At 37.0% G+C, this 25,477-nt stretch overlaps 1 protein-coding gene across 13 annotated transcripts in view; it reads left to right on the top strand.

Annotated features, from left to right (window-relative positions):
- Positions 1–25,477, top strand: part of NAALADL2 (N-acetylated alpha-linked acidic dipeptidase like 2) — a 439,850-nt gene that overhangs the window by 255,840 nt on the left and 158,533 nt on the right. For all 13 annotated transcript variants that reach the window (XR_010833438.1, XM_067001999.1, XM_067001993.1 and 10 more), the window contains one exon: positions 7,812–7,931. Coding sequence is in view for 12 of the 13 variants with exons in the window: in XM_067001999.1 (XP_066858100.1) it covers positions 7,812–7,931 (120 nt within the window). In the remaining variant the exon portion in view is untranslated. The remainder of the gene's footprint in view (positions 1–7,811; positions 7,932–25,477) is intronic.

Below are 25,477 nucleotides of genomic sequence, written 5' to 3'. Positions count from 1 at the left end.
TGTTCTCTAGATGGAATGGATGACCTCCTCTTGTGCTCATATGTGCTCATCTGTATTTTTGAGGTAGATGTCCACTCATCTTTCTATGTACTTGCAATAAGAACAACATGTTTTTATGTGTGTGTACAGCAAGTGTATGTACTTCAGTACACTGTGCATGTACGGGAATGCAAGTTGATTGGGAAACATTGTTCTCTTCCATTTAAAAATTGTGCCATTTCAAAATGGCAAAAATTGGAAGCCTGAAGATTGTCAGGCTGTTTTCTAGATACTTCTGTTTTGACACAGTCAAATTAAAGATGAAACAGTTTAACAAAATTGAAACAACATACACAAAGAAATTACAATATTAAATACAGTTATAAAAATTAAATATTTGAGTTGCACTTGAAAAGATTCAGAAGCACTTCATGTAATATTTCACATCAGTTGGCATGCACACTTTGTCTTTGATAGTGTTTGCATTCTCATGACACTGTTCTTCATGAACGTTCTTGACCTGCAGGAGGGAATGCTTGCCTTTTTTCCCATATATGATAAAAAGCCCATCGAAGGAGGACAGTCTCCAACTTCTGGATATTCGTGTTTGAGGCGAGCCAATAAAACCTATGCTTTGCTGCAATGTGGCCTTGAGAATTTTGGGGTTCTGACATCATGGGAATGCATTGTGTTATAGAGGAGTTTCAATGGAAATTTTAAAGCCAGGTTTGAATCACACCATTCTAACTCACTCTGTACAGATGTATCTAATGATTTTTTTTTTCAGATGTAACATCACAGATGATCAATTCTGTATGTTTTTGTTAGTTTTTCCTCAGTCGGTGTAATTTGTAAATGTGTATTTACATGAATAATTATCCCTGAATAAGCAAAACCAAGCAGGTTGGTAAATACTGATTACTGTTTCTGCTCAGGAAAGTATGATCATTGTGGCTTTATGCTTTAGCAACTATTGCTAATATTTCATGTACAGGAAAGAAACATTAGAATTTAAAATTTTGTCACTATTGAGCTTTGTGAGATGACAAGTAATCAGCACCTCTTAATGACAGCTTAAAATAATGAAATTTTGAATAGGATTTTAAGCCTCAAATGATGACGTGTCCTTCAATGTTTTATAAACAAATTAATATTCTTAGAGACTTTAAAATAAATACCAATTTAATATGCCTGAAAAAAAAATATTTTATTTCAGGATACCTGAAGAACTAGATTAACATTTTAATCTAATTAAAAAAGATGAAAAAACTAGGTTTGCCTCACAGGATATCTTGCTGAATATCTTGAATTACAAAGTTATACTCATATTAGTTTTGTCTTCTGCTTAAGGGAAACTGGAAGAATGTGATTGGGGGCAGAGGGGAGAAAAAGTAGAAATGAATTAAAAGAAGGAAAAATAAAGTTCAAAATAGATATAGAGGGAGGAGTCTACTGGATAAGCATTATCAACAGGGAACAGACTATGTCAGCTCAGATTTATCTGGGGCTCTGTAACCATAAAACACAGAAGAGGTTCTTTTCTATAGGCTATAAAAAGGCTTCGATCTTAATTCAGTCTCGCTGGGAGATAGCAGGGGAAAAAAAGCGCTATAAACTGCAAAAAGAAAGCAAGCAAAGAAGTTAAACTCCAGTGTCTTTCTAAAAATGCTGCTGGAAGAGCAAAAGCAACCTGTAGGAGAAGCTTTAGCGGAGCCCTGCATGGCACAGAGCTGGGCCCCCATGCATCTCACTGTGTGGAACAATATTGAAATTCTGTGATTGAAATCTGCCCAGACATAAGGTGCAACTCTAAATATCATAAGCAAGGCAAAATCAGCTTCAGTTAATCCAGATATGGCAAGATTGCTTTTTTGGGCTCAGAGAGCATGTTCAAATTCAAATTGCACAATTCATCCATTTTTGGTTTGCCTCGGATAGGATAGCTGCTTGGAAATGCATTAGGTTATTATTTTGCAAGATTATTTTTTCTCTTCCCAGTTCTCTAGTAAGACAAAAAGTAGCACAGGATTCCCAGTCCTTGAGCTTCTAGAAAATAAAGTCTGGATAAGCGGTGTCGGTGTCTGAATCTGGCCAAGAGGGCAGGAGGATTTCCTTAGTTTGTTTACTTGACTCAGTTTGGTTTTTTTTTGCAGGATTTCTCAGAGCCATTTCTGTGTAAGTACCCCAGAATTTATTTACAGGGATTCCCTGATGACTTGGGAATGTCCAGGTGTCACAGGACACACAAAACATAGTAAGTAATACTTGCTACTGAAAAACAGCATGCTAGGGTTTTGAGGCTCTAAGCCAAATTGCTTATAAAGTAAACAGACAGTGGAAAGCTCACCGGGGATTTCGAAGATAGTGTCATTTGGAAACTCCTGTAAACAATGGATATGATGCCTCATCTGCATGCAAACCAAGTTTTCAAGAAAGGATTTTTTGTTATATAGTAAAAGTGGCTCAGTAGGAAATTATTCTTTCATGTGAAAAGAGAACCGATAACTCTCAAAAAAATCACTGTCATCTGCATCAAATTATAACCTGATTTGTTCCTAGCTCATCTCTGAGTTGTATGTATTTTACTAAATGTTCAATTACATGGTCATGCCTGCCTAGATCTTGTCCTGTTTTGGTAATACCGAACCTAGTAACTGGAACAAAATTTACAGCAGTTACTCTTGGCTCCTGTGAGTCCTAAGCAGGAAGGAACAGACTGACTGGTCCTACTCGTACCGTGTACCATTGCTGTAGAAGTGTTTGAACTGCACATTACTTTCTTAGTTCAACCTTCAGCTCTTCGGTTGAACTAGAGGTGGTAATCATGTCTGCCACAAAACCCATAACACAGAAGGTCTTGTTGTTCTCTCTCTCTGCCCCTACTCTCCCCACCTATTTATTTGTTTCGTGTACGCCTAGAGCCAAGGGAAGAACAGAGTTTGAAAGAGAACTCTGGGTATTAACATTTTTGTAGAAATATAGTAAATTTGTACAAGATGGCTGAGGCTGTCCATTTTGTCTTTGAATTGCTCAAGCAATAGGACAACCAAGGAGGCTTGGGTGGTGGGAATCTCAGGCAGACAGCTGTGCTCCCCTGATTGTTCGCCAGGTGCTTTTGGCAGAAATGGGAGAAGCAGCTCCTGTCAGAAAGCGCAGCAGAGTTTACACTAACAAATGATTTAGCATACTTGGGCACAACTCAGTTATCTCCTGTTTTCCTTCTTCCTTTTCTCTAATTTTAAAGAGCTGGTTTTATGTTCGCCGAGTTTTCTTTGCATTTGTGGATGTCCAGCTTTGATCTACAGCCAGCTTGAGTTTACTTTTATGCTCTGCTGAATGCTGCCTTCAGCCTCAATTTCAGAGCTGTGCAAATAAATTATAGTGAAGTGTTTAATTAAAGTTTAGCTCGTGTCCTGATCACAGACTACCGTCTTCTCAGATACAATTTGCAAATATATTTGGGAGTTTTTACTCCAGGCAGGATAAATACTTGAAGGTTATTTACCTGCGATGCATCACGCATTGGATGTTTCTGTTACGTTTATTGGGTCAACAACCAGAAAACAGTAGCGGAATGCTGAAGGACAAATGAAGGGCATTGATCTGAATGAAAGAAGGGGCTGTAGTAAATGCAAACAGTGTCTGTACTGAGGTGTTGATGCTTCTAGAATAACATATTTGCTCTTTGGACAAATCCTCTTAATTCTGAGGAATAGTAGTCCTCAATAAATTGTATTCAGAGCATTTAGTTTTCTAAAATACAGTAGAGTTTCTATTTCTGTCATTCCTTGATGTATTTGTAATTGCCATAGTATTTGCAAAGAAGGTGAAACTTTAAAATTGCATACACCATCTTCAAGACTCCAGCTGCCACCTACTTCATACAGCTATTCTTACTTTTCCTTTCCAAGTCATCTTTCTCTTTTTCACCCACGCCTGGATGAAATATGGTGTTTTATTCTCTTTACTTCTGGGAAGAAGCAGAAGAGACTGCGAAAAGACCCTTGACTGCCTTGATTGGGGCATGTTTTAAAGTCCTTGACTTTTCAGGTTTTATGGGATTTTTATCATAATTTCTAAAATGGAATGTTTACAACTCATCGAGCATCATCTTGGGGCTTAGAAACTATTAATAAGTCTAACATAAAATAATTACTTTTCCTAAAAATGTTTGTTTTATTACCTACCCCTACTTCATTTCATGCATGGGGGAATACTACTGAACACCGTATTGCACATTGCAATTTGTTCCTAAATAGTCATATCTTTCAAACAGCATAGCGCTAAACAATTTGAAGAGTAAGTACCCAATTCAAATGGATAAAACAGCTCATTGTTTAGTCATTTCCTAGTTTTAGGGTAAGAGGATTTACCCTTCCATATCTAAATCAAGTACACAAGTGCTCTTTTTCAGCACCTGTTATAAATCCTTTTATCTCCTACCAAAGGAAAGCAGTTTATCAAAAGTGGGTTATTGCATGTGGGGTATTTGGCTTTCTTAAATCTGGAATATGTAAGATGAGAATTATGTCACATTGTAAACATCCCTAAAATAGAATTAAAAGATATTCGTTGGTTTTGGAGTTAAAAATGTCGTGACTAAAACAGAACTTCATACAATATAAATAGCTATTTCTCGGTAGGTTATTGAGAAGGTAGTACTCCATGGATTAATATAGTTTTCTCTAACATTATTTTAAAAGTATACTTTAAAATCTTTTATTTTATGTTAGAGATAAAGGATCCAATTAATTGAGCCCCGTTGCATATAGTAAAAACAAAACTGACTACTCTTAGCTAGTGTAGTTGTACTGTATGTGATAAGATGTTGTTACTAAGTACTACAAGAAATATTTTGCTTTTTATTACAAATTTTACTTTAGGTCTTCAAGTGTAGAAGAAGGGATAGGAATCTTTTTTAAAAGTGTTGTTATAAATTTCATGTTCATTAATTTAATAAACGTAATAGTTTCTAGACTGTCCTGCCAAAATGTTATGATTTTGTTCTAAACTCTTACACTGAGTTAGTTCAGGAGGGGAGGAGCCATATGTAGTTTTACTCAAGATAATATTTTATTATTTTCTTATTGCGATTTTAACTGAAGTCTAGATCAGATTAACTGTGCAAACCTCCAGCTCCAGGTAATGTTACCAGACTGAACTTGGACACATCCATCATATGGAAGATGTGTGAACTCTTTGTTACATACACTCAGCTGCTTTTTCATTTTGTAATGACTTCTTGCATGTAGTCTCAATATGAGAGAGTATTTGATAGCTTTGGTGTTGGGGCTTACTTTTAACATTTGGAGCAAAGAACATGGTCCGCAGTGTTTGGGGTAACAAGGAGTAAAATTTGAGTTCTCACAGAATTAAAAAGTGAGCTCTGCTTTTGTAGGGCCTTTTATTTAGTCTGCTCTTGTTAAGTGCATATGTTGCCTGGGAAGGACCAGTGAACAGCTCTTGAAGAAGCAGTTTGTATCCATAAATTAACGAAGAATATCCAAGGGCAGTTGCTAAATGTATTAATAATTGTGCAAACGTAGTTTTCTTGTTTACAGAGTGGTGGATAGCACCCTCGAGGAGCAGCTGGCAAAAATGATGCGAAGAGAAGAGGCACATGAATGTGGGCAGGCATCTCATTTTCACACAGTTGTACTGTAGAAGCAAATGGTTTGATACTTCATTATGTCATATCTTTGTGTATTGATTTTGCCTCAGGAAAAGTCAGTGTAGGTTCTCATATGACTGATGAAAGCTCTGATTTTCAGTTTGCTTGAGGGTAAGTGGGAAAGGCACTGGGTCCAAAGGAGTTAGATTAGAGGTCTTCCCAGAAATCAGCCTATGTATAACCTCTCAAGCTGTAAGACTTTTGAGACTAATAATTATTACGCTCCAGTGTACCTATTGACACAGCTGTAGGTACAAATTAAAATAAAGCTGAGATCTACAAAATAAGGCAAAAATTGTGTGAACTTCAAGGAAGTATGCCGATTAATTCCCTTTCCTCATTTGAGATGAACTGTGTATAACCAGGTTACTTCTGTGAGATCTTTTCAGATAGGAGTATTAAATTAGGTAAAATTATAAAATAGTTTCTAATAGTATCAAAACTAATCCTCTTGATTTTTTCATGCATTTCAGATATGGTGATCACACAGGAAAATTTATATTGCATTTCAGCCTATAGTCACCATTTGAATTTTATATGAAATAGTTTTCATGTTCTTTAGACATTAAAAACCCATATATTTATAAAATAATAATAAAACCCTGTATGAAGTGCCAGATTTTCTGTTCCTATGTTTCAGTATTTGTTGTTAAATCGGATGTTTGCCTGTTGCAGAAGCACTTTATTACTTTGGCTGAGCTTTCTAAATATCTGGTTTACACAGCACTGATGACATATTACAGACTTAGGAACTTGCTAACTTGAAAATTTTAAAGAATGCATTTAAGAACAGAGACTTTGGAAAATATATATATATATGAATTCATCTTAAATGTTAAGGCACAAACTCATAATTTTCAGATAGAATTGTATAAGGATAAATGCTTTCCTAAAATACACATCTTTAGGAATCTAGTAAAATTTCACACATCCTACATAGCCAGAATAACTGTTGCTAGAATTTAAACAGCTTGTGTGAAATGTCCAAAACCAGAACTGTTGCCTTTGGCAGTGAGTCCATAGTTACTGAAACTGAACTGAAAGAGAAGCTTTTCCATCTTGTACTGCTCATCTCATTTTAAATTTTAAACACTCATGTAAGATTCTTGTGTTTTCTTGTGTTTGTATTTCATGTGAATGCTGTGTAAGGAATTTAGAGGTACCAGAATGTCGTTTATGATGTACTGAAAACTTCACAACATTTTAAAAAAAAAAATTATCCTCATACGTGGTCTTTGCCAGAATTTAGTGCTATAAATGTGTGAGAAAAATGCCCTTGGTCATTCTTAAATTTTGTGTATATTTATTAATCTATATGTGCACTTACATATTTATAAATCTATTTATGTTTACTTGTAAGTCTATTTATGTATGCATGTTAGATCCTTGAGAACTCCTCTTGGAGTTTTTTTTCCTTTACAGCCAATGCTTGACACTGAATAATAACTTAGCCTACATACTCTTGCACTGTCCAAACTGAAGTGCTGAACATCTTCATGCTTTAAACATTTTGTAGTTGGTTGGAAGTGGTTCTACATAATATAAAAAAATAAGTATTAATAGAAAAGTTTAAGCATCAGAGTGGTGTAACCAGTTGTAAATGTGGTTATCTAATGCTTGGATAGCTGATAAGAAAATACTTCAACAGTTAAGCAAGGTTGTTTAAGGATCATACGAGATCCCCTAATTAAAACTTTGTATTGGTAGTGTTATGTATCTTTAGATGTTGTCATGTGGTCTGTATAATCATTCACTCTTTCCTGAAATGCTTTACGAGACTCCATCTCCTTTCAAGAAAATAAGTAGAGGTTAGTTGTTATCCCTTACATGATTTTAGATGCATTCCTGTAGCTAATGAGGGGAAATTCTCATCATAATCAGCACCATTTATGGGGGGGGGGGGGGGGGAATGGTATTTTCTATCACAATTGAGGAATTGTGATTCAAAACTAAAAGGCAGCAATGTATTTGTCAGATTTAGTTCTCAAGCTCTTTGCTATTACAAGTATTCCTATTGCCATGACTAGGAAATGGGGTTAAGGTACTCGCAGAACTCAGCCCAGCACCTTGCGCTCCTTCAGACAACTTCGGTTCTGTGGAAGGAGCACCCTCACTAATGCATGGTTGTAGATATAATCTGAATTTTGTCTTCTCTTTACAGGCAGAACTCGTTGATATACAGTATGGGACCATAGAAGACTTGATCCGGATTCAAGCCATTACAAACGTGACCAAAAAAATTGCACTTTTGAAGCTAGGACAATCACCTTTACTTTATAAGGTTAGTCTTACGCTTGGTGTATTTTAACTGAATTATTTATTTCTTTTTTGAGTTTCAAAATACCAAAACTATCCATTTTCATTCTACCCCAACAAGTCAGGATTTACTGGCATTCAGATTCTTTGTTAATGCTAGCCACTTGGATCCACAGCACTTTTTACATGTTATTTATTTTGCTGCATATCTTACAGTGCCCCAGTACGATGCTGTGTTTTCACAGGTGTACTACCAACCATTTGGCAAATAAAGAAATCTCTAAAAGAAATAATAAAATATGAGGGGAAAAAAGCAGCCGAGATTAGGAATACTTGGATCTTTGCTAAAACTGTACATATAACGCTGTTGAAATCTTGTTTCCACATTATTGTATGTGGTGCTTGGCCTGCTGGCTGTAGGTTAAGCGTGCTGGGAGAAGAAGCAGAGCACAGTGTGTGATTACCTGACCTTCAGCTTACGGGGTCTTTCCAGTCCCTGTGGGCTGTGTCTAAACCCCAGGGCTTTTGGTCTCGCTACAGATGTGCTGCTGCAAGCACTGAGATTGTGAGGTTGTAAGCGACAGCAAACGCTACAGGCGAACTAATACTGTTGGTTATGGATTTGTTAAAGAAATGACATCAGAACTAGATTGTAGCCGTGCTCCGTGGAGCAGGTCTCAGGAGCTATTGTCTTCCTAGCTCTTTCTGCCATCCTTACCACCTCATAGGGAAGAAAGGGACGGCATAAGCTGGAGAACAGCACTAATTTCCGTGGCGTTTCTGCTGTGTACCTTGAGATGCACGGATAGGCGTTTATTCTCCCTGCCATGAATGGCCAGGCACTCCTGTAAAATCACAGGGATTTACTGGCCTGTGGATGGGCTACCAGCAGGTCAGAATGAGCACCATGTCCTTCTTTTCTTTCATTTTCTTTGGTTGCAATTATGTGGAGAGGGTTACATGTGTATGCGTCTGCTCATTCTCCTGTAAGTCCAGCCCTGGCAGAGAGCGCAGAGGTTGTGCTCAATAGTCCACTGGCACATTAGATATAATAGACTGAACATATAAAACATTTAAACTCTGAATGTCAACGGCCTTCTATTGCTAATATTTTATAAACAGAATGCTGTTTTGCCTTTCAGAAAATACACTAGCCCAATAAATAATTAAACAATTCATTCTCAATCCACAGAAGCAATTATAAAACAACAATAACTCCAGATCTTATAATTAACAGAATTAGGATCTGCTTTGTCGGCCATAGAAAGACCAATTGGGGACCACAACACAGGTTCAGAAAATAAGCACTTAATATTTTTTCTATAGGAATAATATTTGTCTCAATAAAAAATGCTGTTTTCAACTGAGCAGCTTTAGCTCTTTGTCTAAATTATTTAGATGCAATCTAATTATGCTCGTGAAAGGTCAGTTATCATTGTTGGAACTTGGCTGTTGTGCATTATTTCCACCCATAGATCTTGCACTGCATTTCAATGCTGACTGACAAAAATAATGAAATGGCAGTTGGGGCTCATAATGTAGGAATTTGATAGAGATGCAAAGTTTGCTGTAATAGCATTGTCTACAGTGTCTTTGAAATGGACTTTTTACCAATTTAATTCTGTTCCTGTATGTACTTGCCAAGTAAGTACTTGCACGACTGAATTACCAAGTAGTACAGCTGAAGGAGGAGGGCAACACTGTTGGGGCTGAGGACTGGGCACATCTCAGGAGCTTTTACTCTGGATCTGCTGCAGTCTGGTCCAAAGGAGTAAATGCTAATTGGTAGCTGAAGTGTACTAATGGTGTTCATCTACTTTTCCTGTTCTGTGGCAATTAAGAGTTTCATTTACAGCAGATTGTTACCAAAGTAGTGCCAACACTATTTATTAATTAAAGGTGTTTTTTCATCGTTAGCTCCTTTGTGAAGAAAGTGAGAATTAGCCTACTGTTTCTGGGGAATTACAGTTTTCTAATAGTTTTTAAAATGAGGGTGACTAGTTCTGCCACCTATGTGCCCTGCAAACATTCTGCCTCTTATACATGCCAAAAATTCTGACTTTTTCTGATCGTCACCACTCCCCACACATTGGTTCATATCGCTTAACGCTCTCTGAACATGCAAAATGGATGCTTTTGGAAAAGTAGATGAGTCCTGATCTGAACTAAGATGGCAGGGCACCCAAACATATTTGATGTCAGTTTAATAATGCTTACTGAAGTCTTGAGGAGAAAACAAAATAAACAACAAAAAACAGCAATCCATCAAACCCACGTTTTATGTTCTGCTCACGCAGGTGGCAAGTTTGCCCTTTTTTTGTTATTTCTTCTTTTTGAGGTTGTAAACTGCCTTTTTGGTTTTTTTTAGGATATAGATTGTGTCTCTTTGGCTGTGAAATGGCCATAATCTTTTAAAAGTATGAGGAAAATATGTGATAGGATAGAAATAGTCTTCTTTCATAAGGAATATTTGAAATAAAAGAGAAAGATTGCATTAAACAGCAAGTCCTCCTAGTCTAAGTGGGCCCATATCTCACCGCTGAATCCACTTTTTGTCTCTTTTCCCCCTAAATTTTGTTTCTGTATTTACTGAGTCTATTTTAGCAGATGCTTCCCTCTGCCTATATTTTCCTTATCTCCGTTGTCCACGTGCTTGGTCTTACATCACATTAAAACAGAACACTACTTCATAGCAGAGCTGTCACTATATACATATTTTTTACCGGTTTTCTTTCTAATTTCTGTATTTAACTTGCATCTTTCACATTTTAATGCTTTTTAATTTCTCAGTATTATTATTACTTTATATTATACAAATATCTTACTTGGGATTTGGGTCTTATTTTTATAGATGCTGCACCGAGATGCCTAAAGAGGTTTTATCTTCGTAAAACAATTTCTGATCTTTGTTTTTCAGTTTTGCATTTTCCTTTGCATGGGTATGCCTTTTGCTTCTCTCTCTTTTACTGCCTTCTAGACTGTTTTTCTGTGTCCTTCCTATTCTCGCCTTTTGTGTTTTCATTTTATTTATTTATTTTTAAGTCTCACCTATTCTTTCTCTCCCTATTGTGTCCATTGGAAAAAGGCTGAAAGAAATGATAAACTGCTGCTGACAGAAAGTCCACCGTGAAAACTGAAGAACACTTCAGTACTTTTATCGTGCATGTGGAAAAAAAAAAAAAGCATGTGGTGGTAAAATAAATAAATAAAATAAATAAACAGTTGTCGAGGGTATATTTCATAGAATATGCCCAAGTGATAGAAATTTGAATATTTTGGGGAAAATAATGTTACTGGCAGTATTTATCATGTTTGTTTTAAAATGGATGTTAAAAGTGGGAGAAAAGAATGATAGATGTGATAGCCCTTCCTCAAGGGCTGGAGGAAGTTATAGTATGGAAAAGGCAGAGTCATTTTCAAAGGCAACCGAAAGGTTTAGGAATTTACGACTCCCAGCATTTGCCTTGATGCTGTCCTGTAGCAACACAAGAAGAGGCAGTTGACTGAGCAGGGGGACATACAACGAGTACTCGTATGATGGACTACCTTGGTATGGCTGTGATGCTAGTAGTCTTTTGCTACCAGGCACAGCACTGAATAACATCATGGACAATTTTTAAAGTACTGTGGCGACTCTTAAAGTGATTTTGTGGCTACAGACCGAGACATTTTTAAGAGCCAGATTATTGCTGAGTAAAGAGGGGGATGGATTTGGAACAAGTAAAGCTTTCTTAAGGAGAAAGCTGAAACTAGACAAATTTAAAATGGAAATGAAGCTCATCTTCTGGAACCAGCTTTTCCAGAGAAAAGGTGTTTTGTTTATACTTGTTTTCTCACACCTTTCAATTCAAAGTGATGGCCGTCTGGCATTCTGGCTATAAGGAAAATGTGCCACAGTTGCAGAAATTACGTTCTGGTGGAACTCAGGGTATTGGGATCACTGGTGAACTTCAGGAGCTAGTTACATCCAGTAGTAGGTCAGAGCACACTCGCTATGTCCTTGGATAAGAAGGATCCATAAATGTGGGGAAAGATAATGAAACTTATTACCAGTGGTTAAGCAAATCACTTTTGTGATATAAAATACCTTTCTTGGAAAGAGCAGCTTGAGCTGCCTGCTGTGTTTGTAGACAGAAACATCCTCTTCCAATAGCATAAAATGTGTGGTGACAAAAAGACTGATTAAACCACCTCACTAGCACACAGCTGCTCTGCCCTAAAGCTTGTCTGAATATATGTCATGACTGTGAACACATAAAAGAAGCCAGAGGAGGGTGTCTTTTTTCAGGAAGAACTGCACAGTAATTTCAATATTCACCCTCTGGAAATATCATGACCAGATTCATTTTTTGAAGAATGTGGTGAGTCTTGATCGTGATTTAATCTTTTGGTTTTGGGATTCGAGGAAAAGACATAATTTCTATCCTAAATTAACTTTTAATAGAGTAACAAATGCCCTGAAGGCCAAACCACTTCATCTTTACAGTGTTCACATATTAACATGTTTTTCACATGCATTAAATGAAGATGTTGTTCTAATGTGTAAATATCTGTATTTATTTTAATAATTTAAAGTCTTCATAAATATTCATACAATTGATTTTTAACTGTCATAAAGTTTAGAAGTGTGGATGCTTGCATCTTTATGCAGAGGTTATTGGTTGGCACTTACAAGGATTTAGGAAATGGAAAACAGTCTTAGAATAAAAGCCAGTTGCAAAAAGGTTTCTATTTAAAAATTGCATTTTAAATCAATTTACTTTGGAAAAAGTCACTGCACATTTCTATTTCTACATTGTTTTTCTTTTTTTTCTTTCTTTTGAAGTTTGTATTCTTCTATCTGGCACATTTTATGGCTAGCAGATATAACTGTAAAGATGACATTTGAAATTGCCATTTAACTAGGAATCTCTCCCTCCCTCCCCCTCTTATATACATATGTGTATATATGTGTGTATCCATATGAATGAATATACATGCGTGTATATATTCATAAACTACGTAGTTTTTCAGGGATCTTAAACACCTGGTATATGTTTCATTATAAAGGATGCTGTTTTTTTATTTTGTAGGAAGAATTTTTTTTCCAAGGCATATAAAGAGTTTATATAGCTATTTCCCATGTGAGTGCTGTGGGATATATAATGATATTATATCCCTTCTTGAAGCCCTTGGAAATTGGGGCCAGAGGTGTAGGTTGTATGAATAAAAGTTATAGAAACATATAAAACTGGACCTGGAGATTTGGATCTGAAGGGATTATATAGCCCATTCCTTAGGGGAGACGAGCTTATATCTCACTCCTAATAATTCTTTATCTATTTTAAGGATTTCAAGTATAAAAATCTGATAATTTTCCTCAGTAATGTTTTCCAGGACTGCACCATGCAACCCTGCATGTAAATCCTGTTAATTTTGCCCTTTGTGCCGGGAATGTGCCCAGCAGGGCTTTTCCGTTAGCCTTTGTATGCCCTGAGTTTATAGGAGATACCCTCCTTCAAGTCTCTTGCGTTTATTGGTGTTCTTTAGCCCCCCTCCCCCCAAATATTATCAGGTTTAGATTGCTCCTGTTCCTAACCTTCCCATTCTCAGCTTCTTTCATCCATTAGAAACACTCCAGTCTGAAAAAGGCTACTTTTCTCTTTTTTTTTTTCTTTCTCCACTACCTATACCAAAAAACCTTCTGCACCAAGGCCTTCACAAAATTTACTGGAAAGTAGTCTGTATGAAAAAGCTGTTTATGTAATTGAGTTTCCACACTGCCATCAATCCTGCTTCTGATGATGCTTTTGGTCACCTATTTACCTCTTCCCAATGTCATGACTCATGGAATGACAATACACAACCTATTTTGTTTCGTGATTACTGAGAAATTTTGTTTGTTCTGAAGAAAGAGCGTGGGTCTTCCTTCACCTGAAAGCATATCAAATTTAAATGATTGATAGATGTACTTCAGTTACATTCCTCCTGTTTTGACTGGCAACAATATTTCCTTCTTTTGAACAGAAGGGACAAGCTATAACAGCTAATTAGAGAAACGTGGAGACACCCTGCCTTGATGTCATCAATCTGTTCTGGGTTTGGGTGACTGAGGAATTCACCCCCAGCCCATTGAGTTACACGTACCTGAGGTTTTAAAAAAAAAAAAAAAAAGTCTCTCCACACAGATTCATTACTTAATGTTTCAACCTGAAGTCAATAATTTTTAAGTTTTATTTGCAAACTTCTAAAACAGCTTAAAAATATGAATATGAAATAGTTGACAAAAATTTGTTCTTATGCCTTTAGTCAAATGCACTGCAGCAAATAAAAGTAGAGAAATAATTTCTTATTTAGGCAGCAAAATTGGGGGAAAGTAATTGACTCTTGTAAGCAGAAAGATGAATATGTAAGGTGTGAGGTAGGAGAAGAGCAACTGATGTCCCGGAGGAAGCGCAACTGTAGCACAGCTTGTTGATATTCTCTAGCAATTAACATTTTGGTTGCATCAGTAAAAGGACGTTGGGTTACTACTCATTTCATTTTCATTACAAAACCCTGGGTATGTTTGGATGGAAGGAAAAGTGTTCTATTAGCAGAGTAAACATGGGGACATACAAGTTAATAAGAAAAGGTAGGTATTGATTATTCTGCAATTCTGATGCCACAGAATTTTTCCAGAAGGTTTTGAGTTGTCACTGCTATTTTGCATGCACACCCGTATTCCCAGCTCTAGTTCCTATTCTCTCTCTTACTTCTGGAGTGATACAGAAATTCCTGAAGTCCCTGTGCTGAATCAAACACTAAATTCTTAGCTATTTTAATGGGTGTATAGTCCTGTTATTTTCAGTAATGCTGAGCACGAGTTTTTCTCTTCTGAAAATAATTCTAAATATTCACATATTCAATTGGCTGTTTAATTGCACAACGTTAAATTCATCTGTTGAAAAATTAGTCCAGCTCCTATTATGAATCACTGCTTCCTGAGGGAGTAGGATGACCATTTTATAGCAGGTCTCCTCCTATTAATACAATACGCTTAAATTGAGTGAGAGTGTAAGTGGCTGCTTCCATTAAGAAATGGAGGGCGGCTGACTCATTAAAAAAATTTGATTCTGGGGTCTTCTGAAGCTCTTGTCGGATTTTAGAGGTGTGAAGCCCAAGCATAATTTTCTATTTTATCAAGCCCTTAAAAAGTGAGTAGTAAATGCAATCATCCAATTTACTGAGTGCTGTGTCCTGATAAATGGTGCAAAGTCAAGTGAAATGGCTTTGCTGTGAGGCAATTGTTCTGAAGCAGAGCAGAGCAAAGAAATCCATTGCCTCAATTTGTACCTCGCAGCCTTAGATCCACACAACTGATCAGCCGCTGTGTGCAGGGCAATGGGAAAGACGCACCTTCTCTTTCCATCAGAAAGTCTAAACCTTTCACATCTGGTTTTCTGCAGATGCAGTATGCACTAGCCAGACTTCTGCAGTGGCCTTAGCACTTTTTCTGCTGCTTATATATAAGGAATTATAGGTCTTTTTTTTTTTTTTTCTGCCCAAGCCGCTAATTGAGCTGGCCCTTCACGTTTGTTGAACTTGGGCTTCACAAAAGAGCCAATGACAGACAAATTATCTGGGCCTATTTTCATCTCGGGTGTTTCCAGGCCATACTGTTCGATTTCAACAACAGCTGAAAAAAGTGCAAAAGAAAATGGAGTTTATAAAAGCTTTGAGTAGAGATGAGGAGTAGAGATACAGAGGAGTAGAGATACAGAGCCTCGTTCTGCCTGGCCTCTCTGCTTGGAGGTTCTGTGAAAGCAGCAGATACTGACAGAGGTGGAGCAATGCAACCCATGCCCTTCATCATCCCGACCACCCACCCAAACAAGTCTGCAAGGGATAATTACAGCCCAGCAGCATACATGCTGGTTATTTCTTAAATTTATAGCGACCAGAGGACAAGGTTGTTTTTCTTCAGACAAGTTTTCTTTTTCTTTTTAAGTACACCCCTCATTGTACATTTGCATTGTACACCATGTTCTGTAGTAATTACGGGTTTATGGTTTTATTAAAAAGAGGTTATGCTGTTAAAGGGGTAGCCTTTCCAGGCTTTTTTAGTCTTTTTTTCTTGTTTCAAAGTAATTATTTCTTCATAATCAATTTCTTTATTTACATATCTGAGAATTGATTTGAAAGGTATCAAAATCACTCTTGAAGAAACTGGGTAAAGCTGTTATTTAACAGATTACAGAAGTAAATAGTTCTGTTCCTGGTATCAACATTTTCTTCGATAAATCAGGACACTGCAAATTACTGCTACTTAACTACTCATGCCTTGTTGCTCTTTTTTTTGTTTGTTTGTTTTGTTTAATCTGTACTTTGAAATGCATCTGAGTTAGCATAGCTAAGCGAAAAATGTTTCAGTAACCCTGAGGGTTCTGTGAATAGAAATAGCTTTGAAGCTGGTCCTACAGTTTAGGAAATGTAGCCAGGTCCAGAATTTGGCTGGAATGGCACTTGTTCTGCATGGCTTTAGAAATTCATCTATGAGAATTGGTTCACAAAATCAGCACTAGTGATTTATGTATGAAAATCTGAATTCTGCCCTTTCAAATACACCCGTAGTTTGCATTGTGATCTGAACTTTGAGTAAAAATGCGGTCTTGCTGAATGCTGATAGCCAACCTTTTCATTGGTGTCAGTGGGATTAGGTTTTGATACTTTATATTCTATAGCCTATAGAATTTTTGATTATTTTCCCTAGGGTTATTTAATGCACTCCTTTCAGATCATCTGTAGCTGAATTTTGTGGAACATAGCTGGGTAAAATATATAACTGCTTGTCTGCAGGGTTTTAGGAGGTCTTTTTTTTTTCTTTTTTTTGAGAGGTGGAAGGGTGCTTTTGGCATTCTATCTTTTCATTTGCTCTTTCTTTCCCTTGATGGTGCATTTCAATATGAAATTTTAATTCATATTGGATTAAATGCAATTTAAATTAAATTGCACTTTAATTTCATCTTTAGGTCTGAGTGGTTAATTCCCAGACAATAACATGCCCAACAAAGTTAAATTTTTCTTCTCTGTTACTCTAGATCCAGGTCTAAATAAATGGCAATTTGCTCAAGCTTACATGTCCTTCTGCTATGTTCTGATGTTTCTATGTGAGTTTGGCTTTTGTGTTTTGTTTTGTTTCTTTCGTGCTGTTGTTTTTTGGTGGTGGTGGTGGTTTTTTTTTTTCAGTATTGAAGCGATTCTAAGCAACCTTCTGAAAACAGTTAATTCTCCATATTTGAAATTGAAATTGTGATAATTCATGGTGATATTGGAAGGAAAAAAAATAATCCAGTGCTTTTTGATACAAACAGCCAACCATGAATGTTGCATGCGAAAGGATTCCTGGGCTTCCTGATGTTCGCTGGGAGATGAAAATCGAAGTTGCAACAGCACAGTCTCTGTAACGTTAAGTTAAAATTGGTTGGGGGCTGCTTTCGAAAACCAGCTTAGGATTCCATACAATAACAAGTAACCTTTCATTGATAGTTGAAAATTTCACATTGCTTTTACACTTCAAATTGCTCTAAAAATCAGGTTCTTGATCAGGTTAAAAAAAAATCATAAAATATTGTTGCTGGTGATAGTCTTGTAATTGTAAATAATCCTGGTATGTGCATTGGCCAAGGTTTGTCAGGGCACCGCCCGGTTATGTCTAGGTACAGGTAATAATTTAGGAGTAGGACGGAATATTTGCATTCTGCGAAGGTTGGAGGAGTGCCTGCACTGACGGTCCAACCTGTTATTTATGGTTTTCCCCTGCAAATTGCTATGCAGCCGTCGTGAGAGCTCCTACCACGCAGCCTCAGAAGTGACCTTGGGGTGACCTAGCGAGACCACCCTGTCACTAGCAGGAAGCATATTTTTCATTTCTAAGTCAATCTTGGTTTTCTTGAGAGTAGGAAGTGATTATGTTGCCTTTTATAGCTGTATTCAGTTATATGTGATGGCTTTATGATATAAACTGTCCACTGGGGAACTGACCTGACAACTCATTTCAGTCTGGCCTCCTGCTGTGATCTCAGAGGAAAAAAAGATAGCACTTAATCCACTTAACCGCCTGAACATGTCCCATCCCTGTTTATCATATTACGGTGTGTAACAGAAAAAGGCAAGTCCAAATCCGCTGGTTCAGGTGATTCTTGGATTCCAATTTTAAGAAACCTTTCTGACAAATTATAAATTAGCACACATCTGCCTGCCGTAGATGTTGCTCTCTCTCAATAACCATGCACTCCTAGCAATGCAGGGTGTCATGGACACGTGTGGTACGCTGGATCTGCTGTTCGCAGTATCAGATGCAGGTTGTGCCCAGCAATGTAAGGTGGCTCCAGAATAAGAGACTTAAAACATGAAGCTTAAAAAGTGAGGTAAAGGGAAGGCATTCATTTTGCATTAGGATGATTGTAAACTAGCCTCCTTTTTCATGTGAGAACTACATGGAACAGCAATCCCATTTAATCTTGTTTTAAAAGATCCAAGAAATCAAGTATCATTTTTGCACAGTACTTCACTTGGCATTAGGGGGAGCATCTTTAAAACACACCTTTTGCCTTAGCCAAAAAAATAAAAGTGTTGGAAGGATGGGTGATACAGCATATGATAAAGAGAAATTTTCACTATTTTCATTTTTTTGTTCGTTCTCAGTGTGATGCAATTCATCACAAATTTGCTAATTATGAGAGGTTGAGATCTTATTAATATGACAAAGTTTATTTCTCAGTAGAGGAATAAACTTGATACAGTGAGGCTTGTAGCATTCCGCTTTTGCTTCCGAAGAATATAGAAACATAACCTTAACCTTAAGGACATGAATATTCCCTTTATGTGACATGAGGAACATAGTTAAGTGTGTTGCTTAGTATGTTTTACAGGAACAATTCACCTTTAGCAAAAGAAGCCATGTCTTCTGTTTTTATTCAGGTAAAGCTCTCCGATGATAATGAGGTCATGACCATAGCATAGTGCTGTTACTGGTGAAATATTGCTACCTGAGACTGTGCAGCAAAATGCACAGACTATCACTTCATAAAAAATGATCATCTGCTTAGTCTTCTGTCATGAAGTTTTTATTAAATGGAAAAAAATCTCCATCATTTACGATGAGAACAGGAAAAAAAATGTTCCCTGTCAGCCTGGCATCCTTCTCCGACATGAACCATATGCATGGTTCAAGTACGCAGTCGTCTTTTCCTTTGGTATGCCTTTACCAAAAATGTCAGTCTGTGGTGGTATGACTTCCTGAAGTGGAGAACGTTAATCTGGCCTATCTTGTTTAATTATCATCATGAATATTTCATGGATTGGTGCGTTCCACTTCTAAACTTCCACAACATCTTGTGGTGATGAGTTCCACTACATACTGACCGATGATTTCTTGATACAGAATTGCACGCCCAGGAAAGCATGTACTTAAAATTCTGGCAATGTTTTACTACTTATTACAAACCCAAAGGAGATGTAACAGCCTACTCACAGAGTATATCAGACAAGTAAATGACAGAAGTCAGAGGGTACCAGGTATATGGTAAGCACAAGTCTTTTCCCTTTAAGAATCTTAGAAAAATATGAACTTTTCCTTTTGCCTCAAGACTAAGAAACAGTGTAATAAAACTCAGTGCTTCAGAAGTCTGGGATCCCTAAATAAATAACGTGCATGTAAGTGGATTTTTTACGCTTTTTTTTTTCTGAAATTATGTTAGTTGATGTCTCATGGCCAAGTCGTGTTATATGATAAATGGCTTTGCCTCTGAAAAAGTTTATAACTACTAGGAAAAAGGATACCTTTAACGTTGCTATTAGCTATTATCATGTTCTTTAACTGCACTTCAAGAGGGGAAAAAATCATATTCAAAGGCAGATGTGTGCCTTGTGCTTAAAGAGGAAGCAACATTTCCTTGTAGATCTCCTGGTGTTGACTCAAGCCTTTGGAATGGTGCCTTCCTAACATTTCAGTCAATTTGATTTCAAATGATACATCTTCATTTCGGAAATCAGTTTGTTAATATTTTTTTCTGGACAAAGCTTATATATCTGGGAATCCACGTACTTCAACTTCTTAGCTAAAGCCATCTGGGATTTTTATGCAGATGGATAATACATGATGTTTATTGCTTTATGGAATTTAGAGGAGAAAGGATGACATGAAGTCATAATGCAGTATTACAACTGTGATAATATATGGCTTTGAATTTTACTATCTGAGTATAACTCTTGTACTTATTAGATTTATTTATTATAAATTAAGTTGAACACAAGCTGCATATAGACATAGAAAGCATATGGCTATGGAAATTAATGACTGAATAAATAAGCAATATACCATAATTTTGGCAATATTAAAGAATATAAATAGAAGAATATAAATAGAAGAATATAAATGGCAAAATATTTTTAAGTTAAAAAAATGTTCTTTGTATTCTTTAATATGTACTTCATCTACTACTTCTGAAGGCAAATAAAACAGCAGTTATTCTCTTCTTAAAGAGAGATCCGTATATTGTTTCAGGTATGCAGTTATTAACGTAGAAATAGTACAGTTCAGATCCACCTTCTACGCAGTCATGCGTGCAATCTTCAAAAGTTTCATATCTTCTTTTTGCATGTCTCAAAAGTGGGGCTGAGAGACTTTGGAAAGAACTCCATCCAGTAGATCCAGATTTGTAAATTTAGACCTGAGTGTAATTGAACAAGTGGCTTGAGAGGATTTCTTTTTGTTATCACCTGATCCCTGAAGTCAGATGTGTATCTCTGTTGCCTTAGAATCATGGAAGTCACAGAATCATTAAGGTTGGAAAAGCACTCCAATATATCTGGTCCAACCATCCCCCTACCACCAACGTCACCCACTAAACCATGTCCCCAAGCACCACGTCCAACCTTTTCGTGAACACCCCCAGGGATGGTGACACCACGACCTCCCTGGACAACCCGTCCCAACGCCTGGTTGCTCTTTCTGAGAAGAAATGTCTCCTCATTTCCAGCCTGAACCTCCCTTGGTGCAACTTGAGGCCATTCCCTCTGGTCCTGTCACTGGTTATCTGCGAGAAGAGGCCGACCCCCAGCTCCTCACAACTTACTTTCAGGTAGTTGTAGAGAGCAGTACGGTCTCTTCCTGGGAGAGCAGTATGCTGAAGTATCTTTCTTGAAATTGTGTTTGCAGAATTTAAACATTTAAAAGAAACATACGATATTTAAATGTATCATTCCCCCCCATGTTAGTGTTTTCTCGAGACCTTTTGCCCTTGTTTTAAACTCAATTGTAAGACTTATTTCTCCAGTTGGGTTGAAAGAATGAGTTCATATTCACTTTTCTAGAAACCAGTAAGAATCTGTTGACTTAATGCCCTTTAATGCCCTGTTTTAAAGCGTGTTTGTCCATCACCACCGTCACCAATTTGGTATCAGCTCTGAAAGAAAGGTTATACAAAGATGGGAGTACTCAGAAGTTATACAAATGCTTGTACTCAAACCCACAGATTTTAGATGATAAGCCCGGAATTTAGCATCAGTGATAGTGAGTTGAAATGAATATAAATGTTTCTAAGGCAGACTTCAAAGTCTAAAATATTTCCTAATAATCAGAGCTTATCTCATGGGGTGACGAGTTCAGCAGGGCTAGGGAAGTTTTTAACTGTCAGAGCTGCTTTTAAATTCCGTATCTTCATGGAATGTCACATGAACATTGTTCATGTTGTCTACCAAAGTCTTGTTTGAAAGGGCAGTTTAATAGGTGCTCGCAAAGAAAGAAAAAAAAGAGATAGATTTGAAAATCGTCATCTTTAAGACTTGCAACGGAACTGTTCAGCTGTTCAGCATCTCCTCTTGGCATATAGGCCCTTGTCGGAAACATGGACATCATTTATTTTGTTTCTGTGAGTAGAGTTTTTTACTCATACAGTTGGCCATTCTTTGTGTTCTTTGTCTATTTTAGGATTAACCTTTAGCATGTACTATCAAAAAGAATCATAACATATCAAGTATTTTCTATCTCCTGAGAGGGTAAGGTTCACAACACATAGTTATAAAGCCTGATTCTTCTAGTTTCCTGTGCATGTCAGTTTACTGAAATTTAGCAAGTTAAATTGGTGTAAAGCTGATGCAGTTACATGCAGGCCTAAGCAACAAAATTATGTAACTATTAAAATATTTATGTAATTATAGCCTAAATATAATAGATGTAGTTTTACTTTCCACTAATAAGTGATGTAAAAGTCAGGTTGATGTTTGTAACCCTGAACTGGCTTTCTTTTCACCTTTTTGAACAGTTGCAAGCAATGGTAAGTGCAAAGATTACTCCTCACTGCTAATCTGTCACCAGAGAAAAGGAATTAATGGGTGAGAACAGAAATTTCTATTTATGCTGTTTTCACTCCTTGCCTCATTTGCAAAGACGTTGCATGAGAAATTGCTTGTCTGAACTTGGAACCGTTCCCTGTTTTTCTATATATTCCTATGCTGTGCTAAACACCTGGGAATATGCCATCTTCATTTCTGTGTCAGACCATTCATTCATTGCATGGCCTTGCAGCATAACACTGTGTTATGCTTAAAGTTTTTGTTTGTCTGGGGGCTTGTTGTTTTGTTGTTGGTTCTGGAAGGTAATGTATGCTTTAAAGGCTTTTACTGAAAGTTCTGTCTCAAGAGAAAACAGCAATTGATTGATCATGGGTTTCACTATTTCTTTTTCATTCTTCTTCTCAGTACAGTAGTCCGTGTTTATGCCATTTAGAAGTCAGTTCGGTGGAGTTCTAGGAGCTGTAAGTGGTGCTAAATCTTTTCAGTGCGTCTATTACAGAGAACTGTATTTGCTTTTAACATAGGAGGTTCTGAAAGACATTTTCTTTCAGTCTTTCCTTACCTTCCTCAAGTAATTGTCAGAGAAAGACAAAACTGACCTAGTCAATCTCTCATATGAATTTACTGTGGCTGCTGTCCGTGACCTAGTTGGGGGGAGGAATGATGGGGAGCAATAGCGTTGCTCGTGTATCTTAACCACCCTTTGTATGACCTTGTTTTTGGTATTGGGGTCTTCCTTTCCTAATCACCACATAAAAAGATATTTATGACAATAACTCAGGCAGATTTTTTTTACGTTTTGTATCTTTCACTCCATTTTTTATGACAAGGCAAGGGCATCATTTTGGATTGATGTTCTGGAACTAATTGTATACTAGTCTTACTGCTTTTTTGTTGTTTTTGGAGGGTTTTGTTTCTAAACCGATGGTGAATGAATGACTGTACTGCTTCGTGATTGCCAAAGTAATACGACTGCCATCCCTGTTCTCATCAAGTACTTCAACCTTGGACCTCCTTCATGTAGCTCTTTCTACTATTTCATTTTGGTGAAATGGGCTATTTAGTTGGTCACAGGAGGAGCCAAAGCTCTGATTTACTGATGTGCTGAATGGAAAGTAGTGAGAAAGAAAGGACCTCGGAAGAGAAAACAAACAAAAACCCCTGCATGTGAAATGTGGACTTTCAGCTTCTCTATCTTTTGTGTAGATTTCCTGTAGTTGTGCTTTACTCAAGTTTTACATAACGCAGTACTTTATTACATATTCCACAGGAGACCTTGGTGTTCAATATGAAAGATATATATTCATGATGAGTTCTGTGTAGCATAGTTAGTGAAAAAAGTCTTGTGGAAAATTTTCCTTTTGCAGAAATGTCAGTCGGGGGGGGGGGGGGGGGGGGGGAAGGAAAGAAAAAAAGGAAACTAGCCTAATTTTGGATTTGGGGGTTTCTAAGGGAGTTTAGGATTAAAGGTTAGTACTGATATTTATAGAGAACTTCTAATGCTAACTTTTTAAATAACTTTTTTGTATTTATGATAAATAAAATAATATACACTAGGACAGAATCTTTATGATCATGTCTTTTATCGTTCCTGGCTTGTGACTGTTTTTCTAATAAGGAAGATAAATAAGTTCATTTCAATTATTGATTTACTTAAAGGGATGCTAACCAAGTAGTTAAACACTGCTATGAATAAAAGTAAAATATTCATCAACCAATTAATAATCTATAGTTTTCCAAGACTATATAGAGATATGCCTGAGGCTTACCTGTAGCATACTTTATATCATTATATGTTCCACTTAGAAACAAAATTAAACCAAAATAAATTTAAAAATATGTAACAATTGTTTTTTAAAATGTCTAAGGAGACTGTTACATCATGCTCAAGGCATTTTAATGCCTAAAACCCGATACAGTGCAATGCCCCAGAACATATACTCCATGAGCAGAGAACATGTTTTGCACTTTTGAAGAAATAATGTAGCTTTTCATAGAATCTCCCAGGACAGTAATTGCGAGAATAATAAAATAATTGAAGACTTTTTTTTTTTGCAGAGGTCTAACGAAGGCAGTTGTATTTTAACAATCTAGCAGATGCCTTGAGATGCAATTACTGAAGGCAGCAAATGTGCCTTAATTAAAAATCTACGACTGATTGTTATGTGGGTTGTGAGAACATCTGCTAATATCTTGATAGATTCAACGTAACATCCATGCTCACAGAGCTAGCAATGTCTAAATCCTACTTTTATCTTGGAGATGGTTGATCAGAGAATGACGTGGGCTGTTTGCATTTCAACATTACTAACTTTGAGTACTGGAAAATATATAATTGAGGCACGCCAAGGATATCCCAGATATGGGCTACATCTCTTATACAAGTTGGAAAAGATTGTTGAGAGAATCAAAGATTGCAAGTTTGCATTGGTGTGTAGTTCAGTACAACAAAATCATAATTTGTCCTTTCTTAAGATTTCTATTTTCCTTTGTGCTGTCAGGTTATCAGTTTTAATGTGACTGTTCTGTGAGACAGATGCCAACGCACTCAAGGCAGGATACAATCTCACTCTTTTCCAAATGGATAGCAGATGATCTTGAAGAAACTCCAGTCAGTGTGAGGGTATTGCACCCACTGCCATCCACAGTGGCGTTACTGATGCTCTGTAGGTCGCTCTTGGTTTGGATAAATCACAGAGTATTTTAAGGCCAAAGATAGATACTTTCTCAAAGTATCTATTCCTTGAAGAACAGAAAATTCTCCCAAATGAAATATATAAATTCCTCTTGGTTGGAAGGTAAAGGTTAAATGGACAGGCACTGGTATTTTTTTTGACACATTATATATTTAATAGTCCTTACGTTAGTGACAGGTAGAAATCTCTTAAATTCACCTATTCGCACTTTATTTGTGGTACTGTTTACTCAAGTTGTTAAACTATTACTGCTCATGAACACAACAACTTCAGTCTTGAATTGGACTTCAGCATTCAGTTTGGATCTGAAGAGCTAAAATCCGAGCTGCTACCACACGCACTGGGAGTTCGCTCCTGCCCTCTGTGCTGACGCATAGGGGGACCCTGCTCGTCAGCCCTTTATAAAGCTCCAGGTATTGCGGGCTAATCTGGAGCCCTGGTACACTTAACAGTATGGAGTTAGCGTGTCATTTTGGCTATGGTTGGAAGGACAACAGGACAGAAGACGACACCACAAGGTGAGCAAGCTCATTTTCTGACACCCAGAACAACGGCGCCC

Source organism: Anser cygnoides, chromosome 9 (genome assembly GCF_040182565.1).
Source record: "Anser cygnoides isolate HZ-2024a breed goose chromosome 9, Taihu_goose_T2T_genome, whole genome shotgun sequence".
NCBI classification, from domain to species: domain Eukaryota; kingdom Metazoa; phylum Chordata; class Aves; order Anseriformes; family Anatidae; genus Anser; species Anser cygnoides.
This window is presented reverse-complemented; position numbering and strand designations above follow the sequence as displayed.